Here is a 23,390-nt window from a genome sequence, read left to right on the forward strand (position 1 = left end):
CTGTTCTGGTCATGGGTGGCACGGGGCCGGGGTTTCCCCAGAGTAGCCTGGGGAGCCCGGGCTTTGCTGGGGTGCATCAGGAGCTCTCAGAGAGACTCTTGCAGGGAAAAACAAGGCTCTGGATTTCTAATGTAAAACGCACGCCTGTCCTGGGGATAGAGGGTTTACTACTTGGATAGCCAACCCACCAATAACCATCCAGGACTTCTCTATACGTCATAAACAAACAATCACCCCCCGCCCCCCCCACAGACAGCACCTTTAAAGAAGATTACAAACTACAATTTGTAACATTAATGCATATTAAACACACCTCCCTCAGCCAGGCAGATGTTGGGCAACTCCCCAAAGACTGGATTTATTGCCATCTTTTGGAATATTTTAATACAGGCTGGTCTACTCTGAAAACTTACACTGGCGTAGCGACATCTGTGAGGGGTGTGAAAAATCCGCACCCGAGAGACATAGCCATGCCAGTCTAACCCCAGTGTAGGCAGCACTCCATGGCTACACTACATAGCTTACAGTGCCACCCTCTAGCGCTGCTAAGGCAGATGCTCTAAGCCGATGGGAGAGAACTCTCCCACTGACTTAGTTACTCCAGCCCCAGCCAGCAGCAGTAGCTATGTTGGCAAGAGAAGCTCCCCCACCCACATAACGCTTTCCCCACTGGCGCTGAGGTCAGTGTAACTTATGTCTCTCAGGGAGGTGGCTTATTCACACCCCTAAGCAACAGCACTTGCATATCAACATAAACTGTAGTTTCTACATAGCTTCAGTCAGGTAGATTAACTACAGTGATGGGAGAACTGCTCCTGTCACTTGTAGTGAGCATCTACACTGAAGAGCTACAAGAGCAGTGCTGCAGCTGTATTGCTGTAGCGTTTTAAGCGTAGACATACCCTGTCAAAATCATTCATGTTACATTGTTGTCATACAACATTATCTACCACTGTGCAAATAAAATCATCACACCAGCACAGGGGTTCTCAGACTTTTGTACTGGTGGACTCACAGCAAGCCTCTGAGTGCGACCCCCTTATACATTAAAACACTTTTTTATATATTTAACACCATTATAAATGCTGGAGGCAAAGCGGGATTTGGGGTGGAGGCTGATAGCTCACAACCCCCTACGTAATAACCTCACAACCCCCTGAGGCATCGGAGTTGTGAAACTGTATGGAGGGCCGGGTAGGGAAGGCTGTGCCTCCCCAAACAGCCTGGGCTCCACCCCCTATCCGCCCCCTCCCACTTACCACCGCCGACTACTCCCCTCAGAACCTCAGACCCATCCAACCCCCCCTGCTCCTTGTCCCCTGACTGCCCCAACCCCTCTCCACACCCCTGCCCTGACAGGCCCTCCAGGACTCCCACGCCTATCCAACCACTCCCTGTACCCTGACCGCCCCCCCCCCCCGAACCTCCGCCCCATCCAACCGCCCCCTGCTCCCTGTCCCCTGACTGCCCCCCAAAACTCCCTGCCTCTTATGCAACCCCCCGCTCCCTGCCCCCTTACCATGCCACTCAGAGCAGCAGGAGCTTGCAGCCCTGCCACCTGACCTTGCAGCCCTGCCGCCTGACCGGAGCCAGCCACACCACTGCGCTGCTCAGCAGGAGTGGCGGACCAGAGCGCTCGTGGCGCAGCGAGGTGAGGCTGCGGGGGAGGGGGGACAGCAGGGGAGGGGCCGGGGGCTAGCCTCCCTGGCCAGAAGCTCAGGGGCCAGGCAGGACGGTCCCGAGGGCTGGATGTGGCCCACGGGCTGTAGTTTGCCGACCTCTGCCCTGAAGGGTCCCAACCCCCACTTTGAGAACCCCTGCCATAGCACCTGTTATATTACAACAAATATAATCAGTACCTATCTAGCTCTGTGAATCTGCATTCAGAATACAGGAGTCAATTTTGTTTGTCCCACAAATGGATATCTGTGAGCCCCACAAGTGAGTCTGTCCCTTGCCTGCATAGGGTCAGGTGCAACTCAGTGTGTGTGACTATTTGTGAATCAGAAGCCCATCTGGTCCTTTTAAAATGCATTCTTTCCCCTAAAAAGAAAAGGAGTACTTGTGGCACCTTACAGACTAACCAGTTTATTTGAGCATGAGCTTTCGTGAGCTACAGCTCACTTCATCGGATGCATAGCATATCGTGGAAACTGCAGAAGACATTATATACACACAGAGACCATGAAACAAAACTTTCATGGTCTCTGTGTGTATATAATGTCTTCTGCAGTTTCCACGATATGCTATGCATCCGATGAAGTGAGCTGTAGCTCACAAAAGCTCATGCTCAAATAAACTGGTTAGTCTCTAAGGTGCCACAAGTACTCCTTTTCTTTTTACGAATACAGACTAACACGGCTGTTACTCTGAAACCATTCTTTCCCCTGTTTCAAATAATCAAAATGAGAGCTCTTTAGGTAGGAATTAAATACAGGAGACAACAAAGAAGAGAAGTCCAACCACACCAACTCTAAGATTTATAGCTCAAACTTTATTTCAAGGCATCTCAGTGACTAGACTTCAAAGCTTTCACAAAAATCAGATAGTACATTATGATAGAGTAGGGGTGTCAATCTCATTCTATAGCGAGAACCTAATCAGGATCTGTGGGCCTGGTCTACAAAATTAGCACCATTTCAAACCCACAAATCCACAATGGCTTCCCAGTGATGACAGTAGGATTTTTGCACAAAGAATAAGAGTAGAACATGATCTATAGATAACAACATATCACTGGGTCTGATCCTGCAGCATTCTTCGCATACTCCAAAACTCCCACTGAAGTCAATGGTGCATGCAAGAAGTGCAGTATCAGGCCATTAAGTTATTAAAGTTAATTGCTCTATTTGGTTACTCAGCAAAAAAAAAAAAAATGGTGTGGGTCTAAGTTACTATTACCACAGTTTCTCCTTTGGTTCAGTTTCTCCTCTTTCTGTTTGTCTTTTGCCCATAATTATTTGTATGTCTCCTCCATACTTCTTTGTTTTCTCCTTTTCTCTTTCCTTTTTATTCCTATTTCTCCCTTTGTGTTCTCTGCCTTCTTATTTGCATTTTTCTGCACTTGGCCCCATATTTGGGCTCTTTTAACCCCAACTCCCATTCTTAGTCTCCCCCCAGCAGCAGAAGTACTTACACATGGAAGGGAGGCAGTGGAAAATGAAGTTCTTTCATTATAAACACTTCTTACAAAGGACACTGTTTCAAGCTCTTTAGACACAGAGTCTCACCAAAACTGACTAGAATCCCATGATCAAGCCTGTAGTCCTTTCCAGCAGCAAAGAGGTAGATGCAGAAGTGCTTTACACATAGACTAAAAAGAGAAACTTTTATCAGCAAATCCTAGTCAGTTTCCTTTTGCTGACAGCCCTTTGTGCAGTGCTGGAGTGCTGTTTTGGCTGTTGCTGACAGCAAACCAAATAGCAGTGCAGTTTTAAATGGATGTGTACACCAGTCAGTACGACTGGGCCATAGGAGGCCTGAAGGATGGAATTTTGACACCAATGCTATAGCGTTACATTAAATGCAGTCCTTAAAAAAAAAAAGAGATGCAAATCAGAATTTCAATGCAACTAAGTGAAAGAAAATTGATCCAAAAACTGTATGCTTCAAGAGCTAGATAGATTTCTTTTTAAAAAGCAGAAATATAAGTTAACATGGCAAAAAAAAAAAACCCATATCAAATCAAGAGAACAGTTTTGTGCCTGATATTTATTCAGCTCTTGGTTCCATGGTGATAGGGCCATTTGTGAGTGAAAAATCTTGCTGGTCTTCCTCATCCAAACCCAAAATGTCTGGAATATCATCAGATTCTGAAGACAAGTCTGTGATAGTGAAATCTGGCACCTGCAGAAGAAGAAATCCAAATAAATGTGAAGGTTAAAAAAAAAAAAAAAAAAGAGCTGAACATTAAGTCTCCAACTGAAGTCAACCAGGGCTGCAGGTGTTCAGTACCTCAAAAATCAGGCCCACAGTACTAAACAAATCAAACAAACATTCTCAGTCTTATTTTAAATAGAGTGACAGAAACATCTTAAGCAATATAAATTAGTGTATTAATAGATACATTCTTATAATAAAGGTGGAACAGAACTGCACTCAACACAGAACATTTCATAAATATTTTGGGGTGGTATGTTAAGAAGGTTTTCTAATAAGATTGGTCTCTTGCAAAGACTTAGTGTACATTATATCTCGCATCAATTTAGAGGTGTTATATATCTTTGCTATATCATCTTTATCTTCAGTCCACTTCAAAACTTCAGAGGGGAATGAGGGACTGAGAAAAAATTAATGGAGAGCCTGGTTATTCACAGAACAGGTACAGCACAGGTGATATCAACATTAGCTCTTCTACGCTGCACTCAATTGAGGCAGTAGCCTCAATCTTGTTCTGAAGAAATCATATGGGGAAGTGATGCAATGAGCTGTAGCTCACGAAAGCTTATGCTCAAATAAATTTGTTAGTCTCTAAAAGGTGCCACAAGTACTCCTTTTCTTTTTGCAAATACAGACTAACACGGCTGCTACTCTGAAACCTGTCATTAATCCCACTGACTCCAAATGGCAGCAAGAATGAGGCTTCGTCCCCCTAGTGGCAGAAATTACTCTGCATCCTGCTGCCTAAAACATCCACATAGTAAGAAAGACTCCACCTAGTAGCTTAAAATAACTCAGTATACTTTCAGGATCTGTACAAAGCACTCCTTGCCACACTAGTAACTAACTAGGAAGTCTAAAACAATGTAACCAAGATATCAAGAGCCAAATTTGGAGGTGAATGGTAAATTAGGCTATGTCTACACTGTACTTTTGTCAGTAAATTTTTTGTCGGTCAGGGGTTTGAAAAAACCACACCCCGACCGACAAAAGTTTTCCTGACGAAAAGTGCCAGTGTGGACAGCACTTTGTCTGTGGGAGACACTCTCTCACCCAAAGCTATTACCCCTCATTGGAAGTGGTTTTATTTTGTTGGTAGAAGAGCTCTCTCCTGACGACAAAGAGGGGCTACCCGGAGTACCTTCCAGTGGCACAGCTGTAGCACTACAACTGTGCTGCGGGAAGGTGTGCAGTGTACACATTGCCTTAGACTTACAATAAACTTCTGCAGAACTCCTTCTACCCACTGTACTCATATTTAAGGGAGTCTACATTGGAGTCAGTCATTTACACCTTCTCCAGCCACCTTGTCAAGTTACTTGTACTTAAACTCCTTTAGATGTTAGAAGAATGGACGCAAGTAGCTCTAAGAGACTCTAAATTAGGCCCTATTAACATTAGCGATTCCAGCTGCAAACTCTGTATAAATGCACTATGTCAGCCTACAACAGGATTTGCATCAGATTTATCTTTATTTTGAATCTGCTAAGTTGCACCAGTGGAGCACATATTTAAAAATTTATGAAAACACGCATGTAGATCAATGCAAAAGCCCCTACCACAGATAAGCCTTTAACGTAAGAGTCTCTAACTTCTACAATCACCTCTGTATTTGCCCTTATAGTTTCATATTTGATGGGGAATGGGAGAACATGTAACCCTCATTTTTCTTGTGATCATGACCAAAAAAAGCCAGGTAAAAACTTCTCTTGCACCCATTCCCCCTCCATCTACACTAGTTACATTCTCTATTAAGTTACTTTAGTCCATAAAAAGTTAAACTACACTCCAGTATATGTGCATTTAGCCACTGTCTTATCAGAATTTAAATTTGTATTTTGTAACTTTAGTAAGAAAAATATGGGGAGCTATTAAGAGACTTTTGAAGCAGAACTACATACAATCAGCATAGAAAAGCAGTTCCTTACTTTACAGTTTTAGCACATGGATTCAGCCTTTATTTGCATGCATCTAAGACTGAAAACTTCAAAAAACAAGTTTCAATCTTAATGTACAAAAATAATAAATTCAGAATGTTAAATATTGATATCCAGAGTATTCACAATGCTACTGCCCAATTGTTAAAATACCAAGCACTGCACTGCCTGAGTGTAACACTTTACTGAGAAAGCAATCAGCAAAATTCATTGATAATTGCAGGTTAGAATATTGGTCCTCAGTTTTGTGGATGAGACTTTTGCAATTTTTTCCAGCTCATATAGAAAAAAAAAAGTTTTGTAAGCAGCATTCAATCAATGCATTAGGGAGCGTAAGTGTCCTGGTGTAATCAGTAATAATATTACAAAGAGCACCAACATATGTTTTATTAAGATTGAGACAGCTTCATCTTTCCTCTGGATCAAGATAGCTTGGAACACATTCTACTCTCAGCTAGTTCTGTGCAACTCCAATAGAGCAGACTGTTACTGATGGAAACAACGCTCTTTGTTCTGAAGAGCGCTGTGTAAAGTAACAGATATTTTGTAAGATTATGCAAGTACACATTCTGGCACTTAACTTCCTCAGGTTAAGTATTCACATTTGGGGTAGAAAAGCATTGCAGCATACAAGTGTTTTCTAGAACCTTAAATGGTTATTCTAAACCAAAAACTGAAATAGGAAAAGTAACTAGTATCTAAAAGCAAGTGTAGAGTCAGTCAGGCTCATCTTTATGTCAAAGATGTTACATTACAACTAAACGAGGCGTAACTTTACAAATTGTTACTGTTCTAACCCTTTGTTTTAGAGGTCAGTGCACTTGTTTATAAGTCAGTATATTTAAAACTTTCGTAGCTTACAAATGATTGTCATGGTGTAGGAAAGGAGGCAAAGTGGACCACAGAAATCAATAGCTGAGATGTATGGTGGTTTGGCTTTTTGTTTTCCTCTACCAACATCTAGAAGATTATTGGATTGTTTGAGATGGGCTAAAACATTATTTAGTATGAGAAAAAGCAAAGTGTCACTGAAATCACACCATTCCAGCAAGTCATTATGCAATGTATCAAACCCACTGCCTTAAAAAAAAAAGTTTAAATCTCATGTTTATTCTCAGGCTGACGGTAGAGTGGAGAGTTTTTATAAAGTGTAGCTGAGCTGTTCATTATGCAAGCATGGTGAGAAAGGTTTAAAGAGTCAGACATTCACGTGAACAGCTTCTGCCCTTACAAAGGCTTTAAGGGCTGCACCAATTCTCCCCAGGTGGGCATTTGTGAGGCTTTTAGCCTATAGCTTCAAACTAGACCCATAGGAAATGCGATACAATGTTATTTAGTTCAGAATGGTTTGGCAGGCAAATATGGATACAGTCAAACCCTAGAACAGCCTACAGATGCACCTACACTAGGTGTTGTAATTTAGCACTGGAGCTAGCAAAAAGGAACTTAGGCATAGCTGACTTCTTAGTACATGGAGCAAGAGCTGCTTTGGGAACATTCTTATACCCATGGCTGCTGTGTTGCAAGGAAAGAGCTGAATCAGTTAACTGATCACAACTAATGGGCATTCATGAATCACACTGCTCCCCTTCATCTTCTTGGAAAAAGGTCAGTGCAGAAAGTCACCCAAATGCTTTTGCTCAGTTTTATGGATCAGGAGACTGAGACTGGTGGGTCCCTGGGAGTGGACATCTTGAGCAGCCCTAGTCAGCCAGACAGCTGACATTTGGAAATTCCATCCTGAATCTCTCAGCCTACCTGAGAGAGTAGCAGTAGAGGGAAGACCAAGACTGCGTCTGTGCTCAGACTGGGAGAACTGACAGCATCATGCTTTCACAGGCACCCATTTGTATGGAGTCTAGCACAGAGGTAGTCTATTTTTGTCAAAGTCCAAATGTATTGAAGGTATAGTCAGGGTCCAGACTACAGAAAAACTTTTCATACTGCAACAATAATAAGTAAATACGATTTTGTAGTCTGTTCAACAGTGTCTGGTGGTGTGGATTTGGCCCATTGTCTAAATGACAACCCCTGGTCTAGCACTACAACCCATTTGTCCTTGCTACTGTAGCAGCAAGAATCCTCTTTAACTAAGAATCCTCTTCAAGCAACTCAGTTCAACTGATCATGAAACTCCACTGTGTGACCTGTGCATTTAAAAAAAAAAAAGTGTGTTTTAAGAGGTGTTCTTAAACTGTCCATTTACCATGGAGAAAGTTTAGGGCCAATTCAGAGATCTAAGCAGCTGCAGATTTTCTACACCTTCTTCCAAGTCTCTTCAGCAAGTAAGTTACACAGATAGACTTGCTCATTCATGGTGTGCTACACTTCCTTATACATCCTCTGAATTCATCTCACTCTAAGTTGTGTGTAATTTATTGCCAAAAGGCCCAGAACAGGGTCCAACACGAGGCACTATGACTCCTACTTTAATTTACATCCTCCTGTTAGGCTTTTCCTCCTCCACCTTTTTGGTCCCTCAATATGTAAGTTATACTAGCTTGGGAGTGCCTTAGATTGAATTAGGACTTTGTCCTCCACTGATAATTATGAGGGAGAATGCAGGATGTTGTCTGAGCTACCAACAATTGTTCCAGTATTCACAGTCCTACTTAGATTTGTAAAACAAAAACACCCCCCCTAAAGATTAGAGATTTCAGAAGGTAAAATACAGGTTAAAGGGAACAGCAGAAAAATCTCTCACCCACCCACACTTAGTTGTGCCAATATGGAGAGCCCAGAGGCTGAAGAGGTTAGCCCAAACTTGACCTAGGGTAGAACAATTAACTAGTGTCCATTAGTACTGGATCCGAAGTATTTTTTTAAATTACATTTCTCTCCAGAGCGTACAATATGCAGCACATGTAGTAAGCTAATTAAATAGTGTGATTAAGTTTCAAATCGTTGTAGTTTCAAACGCATGTCTGTTTTTAATCACAGCCATCTATTTTCAGTTCTGATTTTTCCCCCCAATGAAGAGTATTTGGTAGTCCTCCTACAGCCAAATGCAGTAGGTATTAGAAGTCACATGCAAGAATGCCCATACTTCAAGCAGGACACACAGCTGTCCAGGCCATCCTGCACAGACCACCTCCTTTAACATTACTGAGCAGCCATTTCTGCAGTTCAAGTTCTCTAAAGGCAGACAATACACACAGACAAGCTGGAATAAAGCTAAGAGGGAGTGAAAGGGTGGATGGAGATTCAGGGGTAGGAAACAAATGCAGCAGCAACATCTGACCCATCTTTATGTGTAATGAATCTGATGTGGGTTAGTAACCAGTAGTTTATATCTACTTTTTTGCATTTCAAGCCTGCCTTCTCCTGGAACCAATTCAATAAGGAAGTGCTAAAATGCTTGTTTTTACACCATTCAAATGAGACAGACTTTGGCTGCTGAAGCATTTATTACTGAACATACAGAATGAATTACAAAAAAAGCAAAAAGGCACTACAAAGACACGTGAAACTAGGCACCCTGGTACAAACATGTGTTCATATTCCATACTGCAGATTTAATTCTCAGTACTGGTTTTAGTTGACTTATTGTGTAGTTAAATAAAAAGGATTTTTTTAGAAAGATTTGAAAAAATAAGGGCAATGAAAACATGGCATTTAAATAACTCTGGCTGAACAAGTTAGAGTCCCTCCTTGAAAGCAAAGTGGCAGATTCACAAAAGCATAATGCCTTAATATGAGCTGTCCAATGAAGTGATTAAGACAATTGTACAGTCTGAGCCATCAAAACCGAGTGCACAATCTGTGAAAGCAAATCAGTGGAAGTTTGAAGTTCTCGCTGAGCTGCCGGCCTTTTAAATGGAGCACCAAACGAGATCATACTACTTCTCTATTTTTCCTGCACAGATCACCTGACTAGTCAAAGTATTTGGTTGCAATGAGTTCCATTTAAAGTCATGATATTGGACACTTTAACTGTCAGACAAGAAGCTTCTTAACCAGTAATAAGGTGAACCACTGCTGTAAGCTCCTGAAGTGTCAAGCCTCAAGGCACTTGGTGCTTGTCATTATTTCCAGAGGCACTTAGACAGGACAGCAAAATAATTTTCTAATGAAAGAGTTCCTCTTAGGTTAGAAAGGACACATTCAGATCTTTAGGCCTCCACCATCCCTTCATTGTGGATATGTTTCCCCATAGCTGTCAGGTGACAGCTACAGTAGTTAAGTCACCTTGATAGCTCAGACTGCAGAGTATGTGTGTGCTATGCAATTTAATCTGTGCTGTGTTCAGGCTGTTTGTTGTCCTGGCTGGCAATTTTCTCCCCTTCACCCTTGTGCTCAGTATGCTGAGACCCAGCCAGTTGTGGGTAAAAGGGACCTACCAGCCAATTGAGTGGTGTGTTGTTAACAAGATAATCCATCACATCATCCATAGACTCCTTCATTTTCTTTAGCTGTCCTTTGCTAGTGGTGAGAATATTATCTGATACTTCGTGGAAAGATGAAGCAGAGTGGAAGTTCCTATAGACGTCTCCTGCCATTGCCCCAACATGATGGACTTGGTCCTGAATGTTCTGCGGCAACCCCTGTATGCTTGACACCAGGGTGAGGCAAGTGGTCTGAAGCTGCTGAGTCAGGCTCCGTGCAATAGCTAGTGTGCGTGACTCAATGTGCTGGAAACAAAGCATAATAGCATTTTAGAGTTAAGCACTTCATTGACCAGAGAGTTGGTTGCTGCAGCAACTCTACCATTGCTGAAAGCTCATCTCCCCTTCATTCCATGGTGTGGAGAATTGAAGCTGTGGCAGATGAGAGCAGGGCCTTCATTTCATAGCCCTGGTCTACACCCGGGGGGGGGGGGGGGGGGTCAACCTAAGATACACATAAAATAGTGTAGCTGAAGTCGGCATCTCTTAGGTTGACTCACTGGCCATGAGGATGGTGGCAAGTGGACCACTGACGCTCCCCCATCGACTCCACTTCCGCCTCTTACAAGCTGGAGTTCTGGAGTCAACAGGGAGTGTGTTCGGGGATCGATTTAATGTGTCTAGACAAGATGCGATAAATTGATCCCCAATAGATCGATCACTACCCGCCAATCTGGTGGTTAGTGATGACCTGCCCTTAGAAAGAAACTATTAAGCTGTTGGCTTGAAGGAGTTTACTAGGGTCCTTGCTTTTGAAAACAGGTCCGACAGATCCAAGATACATGAACCCTTGAAGGCTGCAAGTCTCTGAAGTGCACTACATGTCACGTATAGAAACTGTCTGGCTGTTTGTCTCACTAAAACCAAGTGAATTATTGAGCTTGTACTACAGTACAGTTAGCTGAAACAGAGTTAATGCTTCCAGCTTAAAGTTTCAAGCACTTAATTGATTAGCTGAATTTAAAATACTCTCTCATATTGCATTTGTGCAGTTATCAGGACTGGTTGCCAAGAGGCTTGGGAGGAAAGGGAATAGTCTAGCAGGGTGGGGAGAAGAAAGAGGATTGGAAAATTGCATTGTCAGTCCCACCCAAGTTGTTTTAGTTTATCTTTGGAAAAATCAGATGAGAAGATGTCCAGGACAAATATGAATGCCTGACTAGGTGTGGGAGAGCAAGTCATCAATAGCTTGTCCCCTAGCATCCGATGAAGTGAGCTGTAGCTCATGAAAGCTTATGCTCAAATAAATTGGTTAGTCTCTAAAGTGCCACAAGTACTCCTTTTCTTTTTTCTTTGAGCATACAGACTAATACGGCTGTTACTCTGAAACAAGTATGCTGAAGCCTGACTGCTAAAATTATAGCAGCATTTGGAGAATGTAGAAGATGGCACCCAGTTACTAACATTAGGCCATTACTGCAATGTTGTTCAGGGTTCTTCTAGGAAAGATCTGCATCTAGTTAAACTAAAATTTGTTGTTGAAATGAACTCAGTAGGTGTGGCCATTAGCTTGTATCACTAATTATGCCTGGCGCCAACAACTACTACTTAAGCTGGCCACCATATAGCTGAATTTAATTTTGCAGAGCAATTATGGAGGGAGCGGGGCCCTGCAGTGGAGAAAGGGAGAGTCACCATTCAGGTTCTTCATGCTTGTGGTGCATCTTAGCAGCATAGGAGGTTTCATGAATAATTTTGAAAACACAAGGACCAAAAGTTACTTGTATGTATATACTTTGCAATATGTAATTTATACTCTTGGTACATTTACTTACCTCAGCGATGTGAGATTCATCACTATCATTTTGGCCTGTGTTTTTCTTCCATTCTACCCAGGACTGATATAGCATTTCCTGGGCATCATGAAGTTTCTGGTTGGCACTATTCATGTTCTTTCTGGTGTACTCCATCTAGAAAACAACCAATGAGGTAGTGAAGCAAGGATCCCAAACACAGTTTAGGGTGATTATAAATGTTCTCTAGCCTGTCCACTTTTTGCAAAAACTCATTTCAAGAGACAGTTTTGTTGGTGAAAGGACATTAGGAGTGGGGGGGGGGGGAAGAGAAGGAGGGGCAGGAGAAAAAAAAATCTGCCTTCTCTTGTTTTCTAGTAGTATCATGTACAGGTCTTCGTTAGAGTAGGATTCTTTAAGTCTTGCTATGATACTAATGGAATGGAGTAGGATTCTTGAATAGAGCTGCAAGACATTCACTTCAGGGTCTAAACTGGTATTAAGTACATTTTCTATTAGTCTTGCAAAAGAGATGCAATTTTATTTTGGGAGTTGAGACTGAATCAGTTTTAGTGTAAGATGAGAACTTCAAAGATAATAGATGTGTTCTGTACCATTAAGAACCTTTGATTTAAATAGTGAAAACAATTTTGGTTAAGTTATCCATGTTTCTTTGGGAAACCAGCTCTAAGACAAAAAGACTACCAAGAGTTTTTTATTTACACCCCAAATCAGAATTCTTAACTTACCAAACTGACAGTGTAATTGAGGTGTGAAATGGTCTCTTGGCTTTTGTGCTTAGCATCTCTAATCCTGATTAAGGCCTGTTGGTAGGCACGGGTGCGGACCTTTGAGGACAAGGATCCGAGTCTAATGTAGTAGCTTGGCTTTTGAATTCCAACTTCAAATCCTTCAACCTTTGTAACTTCTTTTGCTAGAGAGAGAAAAAAGGTTATTTTAATCAGACTTAAAGAATTAGGTTAGCAGTCCAACCTCTGAAGGATTACACAGCAGTCCAACATATATCTGGATAGGGCAAACAAACAAAAAACCCTACCCCTTCATTCTGAATAAGCCACTTTCCTTCATATGCCTTCTTGTCAGCAGGGAAGGCATCATGGTGAAGGGCCATGTCTGAAACTAGTGTCAATACAGTGCCACTCCATTCAACTAGTAGGGTTGTCAAGTGACACCACTTCTCTCCCCCACTCCCAATCCCCATCCCCAGTTGGGGTCTCATCTCAGTCTTACCTAGCTCCTCTTCAGTAAGTGGAAGATAATGGTCTACAAGAGTCTCCGACCTGCTGAGTGCGCTATCCACCCCACTGCTCATCATCTGCACCACACGGCTTCCCAGTACAGTGTTAATGCTGCCATTGACAACTGACTTAGTCATTTCCACACTGTCATGCACAGCTTCTTTAGTCTTATCCATGACTCCAGTAATTGTGTGGGCAACAGTATCCTTGGCACCAGTCACAGTGATTGTTACAGCCTCTCTTGCACCAACAACTACATCCTTGGCATTGGCAACCACCTGCAAGGAAGAGAGGCAGACTCCTCATTTAATAGTGGGGAGGTATTTAAGTTCTGGATTTACACACACCCACACTTTCCAAAAGTAGAGACAACTAATGTTTAGCATAACTAGTTTCAGGATTCTTTAAGAAGCATTCACTACAGTGATAGAAATTTGGCTGTCATAGCAAGCCGAAAGCTACAGCTACTCAATCAGCATTAGAGGAGGCATTTCTACCACAAAGAAAATTTGTAATTTACACTGATGCAAGCCTAGAAAGAGTAGGCTAGGAAAAAATAAAAGTTTTGGGTGCCTAACCTGCAACTCTTTAGAGGGACCAAGTATTAATGCCCTAGTTCTGATCAAGAGTGTCTTTTGGGTTAGGAAGATTTGTTCTTCCTACAGTGGATTTTACACTACCAGGCCATAATTAGGCTATTTATACTAAATAGTCATAGATGTTTGAGTCTCTCTCCATATCTAGCCAACCTTCCAGGTAGTACTGAAGCATCACTACTGAAAGTAACCCAAGTATCACAATAGACAGGAACCCAGCTATGTGGTCCATTTGGTTGCACCATGTAGGAGACTACTTGATGACAGGTTCCCTAATCCCCCAAACCAAACACCTATAAACCCCTGCAAAGAAGCTTCCAACTACCCTAAGGAAGGACAGTAGCAATATGAAGGGAGGGCCAGGAGATGAGCTTTATTAGTTAGAAGACCTTGAAAGACTTCAGGCTAGAAGGCAGCAGTGTTAAGAGTCTTACAAGAAAAATTTTTAGAAAGACTTTGCAATGAAAATTTGAAAACTGTGAGCTCAGTCACAAGCAGTATTCTTCCATTGTACTTGCAACGGAGGAAAGCAGACCTTCCTACTTTGCAGTATGCTGAGCCACTGGGAAGTAGGTTAGATTAGGGTCTTGGAGCAGTGACTGTCTTCCTGTGTGTTGGACAGCACTGAGCACAATGGGGTCCTCATCCTAAATGGGACCCTTGGGCACTACAGCAATATATAGATAAGTTATAAATTCACTACTTAGTTTTCCTTTCCACCCAAATGGATAGTGAAAGCTACAAAACTTTCATTTCATAGTTCTCCAGTTAGCTCATTTTTAAGTTATATAAACATTTTCTATGAAGTGATTAAGTCATTTTAATGTAAGTTTAATATGGAAACTTTCTACTTCAATTACATATAAGCCATTTCTAGAGTGCTTAGCTATCTGAAGTATTGCAAAAACATTAACCCTTATATTGCTCTGGCAAACCAGGAAAGTATTATCCCTATTTAAATGTGGGGAGAGGGAAACACATTGAGCGTCTGAATCACAATAGTGCCAGACAGCCATTGACTTCAGTTGGAGTTCTGGATACTCACACCTGGGGGTGGGAGGAAGAGAAGGCCCTAAGTGACTCCAAAGGGCATAGGGAGTCTGGGACAAACCCAGGGTTAGAACAAAAGTTCCAAATTTTCAACATTTGCTCTGCTCCTAGCCTTGCTACATCAGTAATTACTGAATCTCTCTGGTTATCTCACTTAGGGATTTAAATGCAGTAATTGAATCTACCTTGTCAGTTGGTTGATATAGGATAGGCAGCCTCTCTTCAATTTTGTCCAGTCCTATACATGCATAGCTGTTGGCAACTGCAACTAGAGAAGAAGTTTCAAGAATGATTAAGTTGCCCTTGTGATGTTAAAATAAAAGCCCACAAAGCTAAAGGTTAACATTTGTTGAAACAGGAAGCCCAATCCAAACAAGTAACATTTTGGTTAGTTTCTTCCTTAAAAGAAAGGAGAAAAAATGTTTATGCAGCTTAATTCTACAACAGCTTTCAAGCACTTTGCAAGTGCAAAAACAAACAATTGACACATCTTTTAAGGAAGTGACCTTGAGAACAGACTGATGAAATGTCTGGCCATTTGCCAATTCATAAGAACAGGCTCTGAGCTAAACCCAGAGCAAGCAGCCATGAAACAGTTGCCAAATTTGTAACTGCAAGTTATACTCAGAAGTAGGTGAAAGGGAAGTATGATGCAGAGCTCAAAACTGTGTGAAGGGTTAGGACAGAAGTTGATTGCTTGAGTAAGAAGCCTCTTACTCAAGCAATCATCTTAGAAATCAATGTTAGTTAGGAACAAGTCATTAGAGGTTCACTCTTAGGAGATCTAGAGCTCGCTTAACTTCAGACTTTGTTTATAAGAGCTCATTTAATTACAGTTGCTCATGGCTTATTGCACAAAGCAAGGTAACAGTTTTCCTGCTGTCACGGACTTGTTACAAGTAGGTTTAACCTCACAGTGCCCCCAGATTCTTTTCTACACCCTTCCCTACTCCCCCACCCCCAAAGCCTATATAGGAACTCAATGGAATAATTGAGCATAAATGCACAGAAAAGTAGTCATGCCTTACTTTGTGGCTCCAGCTTCTGGATGACAGGCATAGCACTTGTCATGGCCACTGCAGTGATGGTCTTCACTCCTTTCTCAGCTATCTCACAGACTGATTTCAGATAGGGATGGTTATCTTTTGTGTTGACATAAGCAGAGGACACCATGTCATAGGTGGAACTCACCAAGGGAAGGTTGACAACCCTGGCTACCACATTCTGTGTAAACAGAGAGAGAAGGTTAAACTCACATCCTTCTTGGCTACATAACAAAGACTGACTAATCATCAACTCATACATACCTGTTGAGAGTCAGCTGCTACTAATGCCATTTTTTTAGGTCTTGGTTCTTGTAGATCCTACAGGAACAAGATAATCCAAATTAAAAATTCATTAAGTCCCCAGTAGCCATACCACCATTCCACTTTAATAATCTAGGCTGGAGTTCCTTCCCTTCTGGAGAAGAAAGCAGTTATTCTTAAGAAAGGCACCCAAAAAGTCTTTTGCATACTTGAGAGAGTGTACCATCCCCTTCATGAGAAGGCTCTAGACCGTGTGGGCCGTAATGAATTAGAGCTTATACTGTAATAATTTAGATAGCTAAAGCTTAGTTTCTCTGCTACATTCACTAGTTCAGGTAATAGGAATTCAGGTACTAGATACAAAATTAAACAGGATGGTCAACTAAATAGTTTGAGATGTCTGTAACACAAATTTTTCACCGATTACTTCATTATTTGACAGCACTATGTTTCTAATCTAGCTTACCCCTGTTTGGATGCATCTTCCACATAGCAATAGAAAAATACTGAAGAGCTAAAAATTGTGATTGTAGGTGGGAGGACCCAGGGTAAAATGGGTTTTACACCTACTTTTAACTAATATTTCAAAATGGACTAGATTTTAAGGTGGTCAATGCAGAGGAGAATCTTGGGGAAAAAAGTTAGAATTGATGTATCTAAGAATCCCAAATCCTGCAGACACTTGCACATTTGTCACTTTAAGCACACAAGTTACTTGTGTATTGTTGTTAGTGAGATTAAGGTAAATGTGTTTTTGCAGGATCAGATTCTAATGGACATATTGCTGTACAGGAGGTAGTGTCATTGCACCTCCTACAAAGGATTTAAAATGTAGCAGCATAAACAAATTCATAGAGTGGTGTTGTCTTTATAGCTGGCATCTGTATTGGATTCCTTCCCCACCTGCACCGAAATGGCAGAGGGTTTCGGCCTGTTGCTCCTAAGACACAGACTGTAGATCATTTAGGACTGGGCTATCTGTGCCAAGGTCACTTATCCCATATACAGGGCAGGATTTCCCCACTGCAGAGAAAACCCTGAATTAGTACTGGCAGGGTAAATGTTTATTGCCAAATCACATTGGGTTGGAAGAGAAGCAGCTGTCACACAAAGACTCATCCATCCTGATTCTCCACAGATGGACTTCTGTAGGACCAGGGAGATAGTATGGCAGTCCTCCCACATAACTCCCCTAAATCTGCCAGGTTTTCATCCCTTTCTCTGGGAATATAGAGGGAGTAGATATTCAGTTAGGACTGGATATACTAGTACTCCTGAACAATCCATCATGGTGTACTTCCATAGTGTCGAGAGACATGACAGAAGACACAAGAACAAGTGCTCTTTATTTGTTAGAGTCAAACATGACTGTGCCTTTGTAAGGGTCTGTTCGTTCTTACAAGACCCGTGTATCTCAGGACATTAGGACGCCACCATATAGTCCACAGAAGAACTATAAAAAAAAAAAACCACACACCACACTGTGTGGATTGGTTTGTCAGGAGCTCCTGACAAACAGTTCCATGTTTAATGTGCACCAGTGTTCGTACAGTAGTTAACATTAGAGTTCCTGTCAGATCAATGGTCCATCTAGCCCAGTATCCTGCCTTCTGACAGTGGCCACAGCAGGAAGACCTACAGGGAAAGACCATGCACAGCTGCCTTTTGTAACACCCCCCCCTACCCCCCCCAGATGTAGTAATAAGATCAGCCACCAGTTGTATGCAGAACCAATGTAGCATGCAGCTGATTATTATTAAGGACTACAAATAGACAGGTGCAAAAAAACACCCCACATACACACAAACTTAGTATAAAGAGTGTTAAAGCTTACAGGATAGATTCCACATCAGCAGACACAATAAAATACTGTAGTCATGTAAAATGTTATTAAGTTTCTTTATAGACTATATCAGGATGGATAAAAATAATTGATTAACAAAAAAAACTGATAGATTTAAATCAGATTTTTTTTTGATAAAAATGCTTTTTTGAGGAAAGCCATCTAAAGAGAATTTTTATTAAGATATATCTTTGAGCTATGTAGTCTCATCATGGAATAGGGATTGTAAATTCCAATTCTATAGGACAATATTCATGTAATATTTAAAGAAAAGTTTTGTAAATAAGTTTCAATAGTTCATGGGACTCAATCTTATGCAGCCCCAGGGACTTCTGTACAGATTAAGGTTAATCTTTCTATCTACCCAATGGGTCTCAGGGCTCAGTCTAGAAGATACTGTTGGAGATGCTTAGTTTTGCAGTTCTCAAACTGTGGGTTTGTGTCTCCAGAGAGAACATGCTTGTTAACAGCAAAAATGTTAAATATACAGAAATGAGAAAACAGATCTCAACCCTATTGTCCCTCTCCAAATTTGTGTACACAGAGTCAATCCCTTACCTCTCTAAAAGGTGCAAAGTTTCAAAAAGTTCAATGAATAGAAGATTGAGGGCAGAATAGATCTGGACAAGGAGAAGTCTGGAGGTAAATGTGAGAAGGGAGGGACAGGCAGCAGAAACAAGAGTGAAACTGTTGGAGCAACATATTCGAGAAGACTTGAGGTCTTTCTGAGTATAGCCTTCATTGATTTGCGATCTACCATACCGTTCTCTCACTAGAAGGGAAAAACCTACAATGGCAGCAGGCTGTAAAAAAAAAAAAAAAAAAAAAAAAAAAAAGAGACCCAGTGTGGGAATAAGAACCATTCAAGAAATATGTCTGTTGATGTTTTAAAGAAAGTCACACCAGTGAACTGGTGGAAGTTAAGCACTTGGATTCAGAGACTGTTGCAGCGATAATCTCACTTTTAACAGCAGTAGCAAGAATATTTTCTTCCTTTGGACTAATTCATTCCAAATTGAGAAATTGTTTGGGACCTGAAAAAAGCAGGAAAGCTTGTTTTTCTTTTCCAGATTATGAACAAACAGGAAAATAAAAGTGAAGATATGACAGAGTTAGCTCCAGAAGTAAGTATTTTAAGTTTCTGAGGTTGACCTGGCTAACAGTTTAAAAAAAAAAAAAAAAAAACACACACTAAATAGACTATTTCATTTAACTATTTTAATTAATAAAAAACAAACCTGATTTTTAAAAAAAAACTTGAATGTGTAAATTCAAATGCTTGTTTTGTTAAAATATGTTTGCTATTGAAGAAAAAAAAATCCAGACTACATAATGTTGTTGTTTTAGTTAAATAAAACAATTTAAATGCCTGTCTGGTGATATTCTCTTCCTAATACATCATTAATATTTGGAAGATTTTCTTGCCATGATTACCCGGTTGAATTGGCAATAGTTCACCTCCCAATAAATTCATAAATATTTGCTTCAATTACCTTTGGTAAATGAAATAACCAAACAATCATTCCTTTTCTGATACAGCTGTAACACTAATCTGAAAAGTTTTTAAAATAAATCACTTTTAAAATGTAGTGTGTATTTCTAAAAATGAAACCTACATCTGAGTTGTGAGGAACATGTATTAAGGTAATTACAACAAAGAACACACTTCTGTAGAAATCCATGATTAAATTGAGTCTTCCTGACTAGTGATTTAAATCAAATGCACCCTGGACTATCTATATACACAGAACACAACTGAAAAAACTCCACCACCTTTGGACTGCAAGGTACCGCAACACTGGGATGGGGTAGCAGCACCTAGCAAGGAGAAGAGCTATGCAAGTTTTAATATCTATGCAGACCAGACATGACCTTAGTTTTTAAAGGTCTTGTCCAAAAGACCCACACCACAGAGGGCATACTGAATTCCTCTCTCATGGAAAAAATTGAGTTTAGCCATTACTGGCATGATTTTAACCTCTCATTCCAGGAGCTAATCCAATGCTTAAGCCATCTCCTGACCATAATTACTGCAGGTCCCAAAATATTTTAGAGTTCACTACAAGAATATAACCCCACAAGAACTCTACTGTATATTTTCAGCCACTTTTACAGTCCCTGCTAGTTAAAAGCTAATGTGGGCCTAACCAAAGGAAGCACTTTTGCAAGATGTATGAAGACATACTTTAGAGACCGCTCAGACGGTTAGACAGGAAAATGAATAAGCAGACTGAGTCAGAAGTTTTGTTCCTACTTTCATAAAGAGGAACAGAAGCGAATGGCTTTCAACCGTCAAGCAAGGTATCTAGAAACCCCCTTTCCACTCAATACACTGAGTGGACACAGGGATTGGTTCCTATCAGCTCGGTGTAAACTGCTGACAAACACCTGCCTATGGATGTCGTAACTGCAGCTTCTCAGTGACCCACTGGGCAGAAACTGGCCCAGCATCATGTGTGATAATAGCAGAGGGGCACCTGGTCACCTTCACAGGCTACTCCAACTGCAAGGACCGCAGTCAACGGAGCTCTCCTGCTAGGGCCACCTGAATGAAGGAGGCGACACACACACAGTTAGGAGCGAAAATTTTCTATACCTCATTAAAGCAACACCAAAACCCCCTCTCTGCCCCCAGGGAGACGGGCTTGAACAGCCTCGCAGGTGAGCGCAGGATGGAGGCGGAAAGGGGGAACCCCCCCAGATTAAGACAGCGGGACACCCCAGAAATGCAGCCCCTCCCCTGTCTCCCCACGCTTTGCCCTAGCCCCCTGCAACCCTGCCCCGGGGCTGTCTGCAGCTGGGCTGGCGGCACGGGAGGCCGAGAGCCATGGCAGCGCCGGGCTAGCTCCGGGCAGGAAGCGGGGCGAGCCCGGGGGTTTAACCCGGCTCCGCAGCCGCTTCAAATGCGCCACCGCGGTCGGTGACGGGCTGCGGCCAAGGGCGGCTTCACTCACCCGGGCGCGGAGAGCGCTGCGGATCCGCCGCCAACGCCGGGCTTCCTGCGCCGAGAGACACCCCCTGCGCTAGCGCCAAGCCGCCCTGGGACCCCCTGGCTCGCTCACTCCCTCGCTCGCGGCTCCGACCGGCTCTCAGACGCTGCAGTGACCCAGGGCAGCCTGCCCCGGCTATTTATGCAGAGCGGCTGCCTCGGGCCCGCTTTCTCCTCTCGCGAGATGGCGGCGTGTCACGGCTGCGGCGGCCTCCGCCTCCTCTCACGTGACTAGCTGCGCTGGGCGGTGTCCGGGGGGAGCGGGGTGCTGCTCTGTGCGCTGCTCCGGCCCGGGGAGCCAGCGCTGGGGCCGGCCTGCCCGTGGCGGGGGACGCCCCGCTGCTGCCTGGCTGCCTGGGGCGCTCGCTGATGCGGGGATCGCTGGGGAGAGAAGCCAGCGCCCCCTTGCGGTCGTGCCGTTGTGTGCTTTGCAGTGGGGCGCCGGCGGCAAGAGAAGAGGGAGGCAGGCCGCCGTGAAGTGCTCTCCGTACGGGCATTGGCTGCCCGTGTCCCCCCCGCGCTGGCGTTCCTGCCCGGTGTCTGTGCTACTTCCGAGTCCTTATCGGCTCGAAAACAAGCGAGGATGGAGAACGAAGAAGTGGGGTTTTTTTTACCCACGAAAGCTCATGCCCAAATAAATCTGTTGGTCTGTAAGGTGCCACTGGACTCCTCTGTTGGGTTTGTGGATACAGACGAACAGGGCTACCTCTCTGATACTTGACGCCAATTATCAGTTTGCGTTCCCCTGTGGTCAGCGCTTGGGCCCGGCCGCTAAGGGTATCCGTTGCTGGCACCCCCCTGCATCGGAAGGGCTGGCTTCCAGTCTAAAGGCAGGCGCCACTAGACCTAGGGTTCAAATAAAGTCGGAGGACAACACATGACTAAGCAGGAATGGGAGTGAGGGTTATGGACTCAAAAGCAAGGAACCAGAAGGGGACACCAAGCAGAGAACCCCAGACAGCGCTGTTTCTATGCCTATTGGGAATCCAGGGATGGGTGGGTACAAGCCTGCCCGCAGCTAAAGATTCCTCCCCCCAGCCTAAGGGGAGGAGCTACTGGATCCAAAACCCAAGCAATTCTGGGAGACAACTAATGATAAAACAGGGACAGGTCACAGAACTATAAGTAGAGAGCCAGAGGGAGATACTAAGCAGAGGACCCCAGACAGCACCCATAGGCTGTTTCTGTAGAGGAGCTGGTTCTCTTCTTTTATTCTAAAGCTTCTTGGAATCCTTTCCTGGCCCAGCCAGAGTGGGGTGCCTTTATCTCAGCATAGTGTCTCTATTCTGCCTCTTCACTTTAACCTACATCAAACACGTTGGCTGCCTACTAGCACGGTAAATCTCTTCTTGCATGACAGTTCTTAAGCTCCTGTAACTTGATTCTCATCCACAGTGATTAGGCATTTCCTGTGTAACACAGATTATATCCCTAGGACCAAAACACACCTTATAGGACAGTTGCCTTTTGTCTGACATTTCTGAGCAGGGTTAGGTTCCAGATACCATTAATTATTATTATTAGTTGTAATACAATAGCAGTTTGCGGCCCCAACCGAAATCAGGGACCCATTGTGCTAGGATAGATGAACACACAGTAAGACATAGTCCTTGCCTACCTCCTACACCTTAAGAGGTATAGGTTAGATCCTGCGACTTGTGTCTGCATGGAGCCTCACTTAACTCAATGTGGTTCTGAGTGCAAATCTCCACCCTCATGCAACAAATTGCAGGGCTGGGAGTCTGCACCTTTGTTACTTTAGTGTCACTTAGTGATTGAAGATTTGTTATCACTTGTGCAACAGGCTGTGTGAATTTCTCCAACAAGATAGTCTAAGGCCACATGCATCTTATTAAAACAAGATTGATTAAGAAATAATATTAAAAGATCTTCTACGTTCTTATATCACACCCATCACTATACTATATGACCTTAGCTGAACATACCTAATGTAAACATATCCAGCCCTAACTCTGTCAGAGATCATCTAAAGAGGTACCAACCTATAGATAAGGAAAAGGACAATAACCAGCTTGTATCTTTAGCCTGCTGGTTGTTTCTTACAACCTCATCATAGCTTCCTGCCTACTAAACACTGACTCAGGTTTCAGTCTCTTGGGCCTTGTAATGCACCTCTACCAGTGGTAGCAATGGAAGAAACTGATGCGTAGACAATACTTACGTGAACTCAGGCATTCCTACCAGTATGTTTTGTAACCCTGCTCTGAGGAGCTGAGGGAATACGAGGAGCACATTACATGCCAGCAATGCCCCTCTGCCATGTACATTGGCCAAACTGGACAGTCTCTATGTAAAAGAATAAATGGACACAAATCAGAAGTCAAGAATTATAACATTCAAAAACCAGTCGGAGAACACTTCAGTCTCTTTGGTCACTCGATTACTGACCTA

The 23,390-nt window shown here is 42.8% G+C and overlaps 1 protein-coding gene across 5 annotated transcripts; it reads right to left on the reverse strand.

Moving 5' to 3' along the window:
* Window positions 1–2,474: 2,474 nt before the first annotated feature.
* On the reverse strand, window positions 2,475–21,501 carry PLIN2 (perilipin 2). 5 transcript variants are annotated; one of them, XM_037902035.2, is made up of 9 exons: window positions 20,944–21,501; window positions 16,147–16,203; window positions 15,868–16,063; window positions 15,025–15,107; window positions 13,186–13,471; window positions 12,684–12,868; window positions 11,977–12,111; window positions 10,157–10,447; window positions 2,475–3,846 (listed from the first exon to the last, which is right to left on the reverse strand). In XM_037902035.2, the coding sequence occupies exons 2-9, from the start codon at window positions 16,174–16,176 to the stop codon at window positions 3,712–3,714; spliced, it is 1,341 nt and encodes a 446-aa protein (XP_037757963.1). In that variant the 5' UTR covers window positions 16,177–16,203; window positions 20,944–21,501; the 3' UTR covers window positions 2,475–3,711. The 5 variants fall into 5 exon arrangements, with proteins under 5 accessions (XP_037757963.1, XP_043402873.1, XP_037757964.1 ...); XM_043546938.1 differs by having other exon boundaries at window positions 21,067–21,159; XM_037902036.2 differs by lacking the exon at window positions 20,944–21,501 and adding an exon at window positions 20,382–20,529.
* Between the last annotated feature and the right edge of the window lie 1,889 nt (window positions 21,502–23,390).

Source organism: Chelonia mydas, chromosome 5, assembly GCF_015237465.2.
Source record: "Chelonia mydas isolate rCheMyd1 chromosome 5, rCheMyd1.pri.v2, whole genome shotgun sequence".
Classification (NCBI taxonomy): Eukaryota; Metazoa; Chordata; order Testudines; family Cheloniidae; genus Chelonia; species Chelonia mydas.

Excerpts from the sequence above, each read along its gene's own strand:
- PLIN2 (XM_037902035.2), bottom strand. The coding sequence starts at position 16,176 with ATGGCATTAGTAGCAGCTGACTCTCAACAG. Across the intron at positions 12,112-12,683 it reads TCAATTACACTGTCAGTTTG|ATGGAGTACACCAGAAAGAA; the intron begins GTAAGTTAAGAA and ends GTTGTTTTCTAG. Across the intron at positions 10,448-11,976 it reads ATGAATCTCACATCGCTGAG|CACATTGAGTCACGCACACT; the intron begins GTAAGTAAATGT and ends CTTTGTTTCCAG.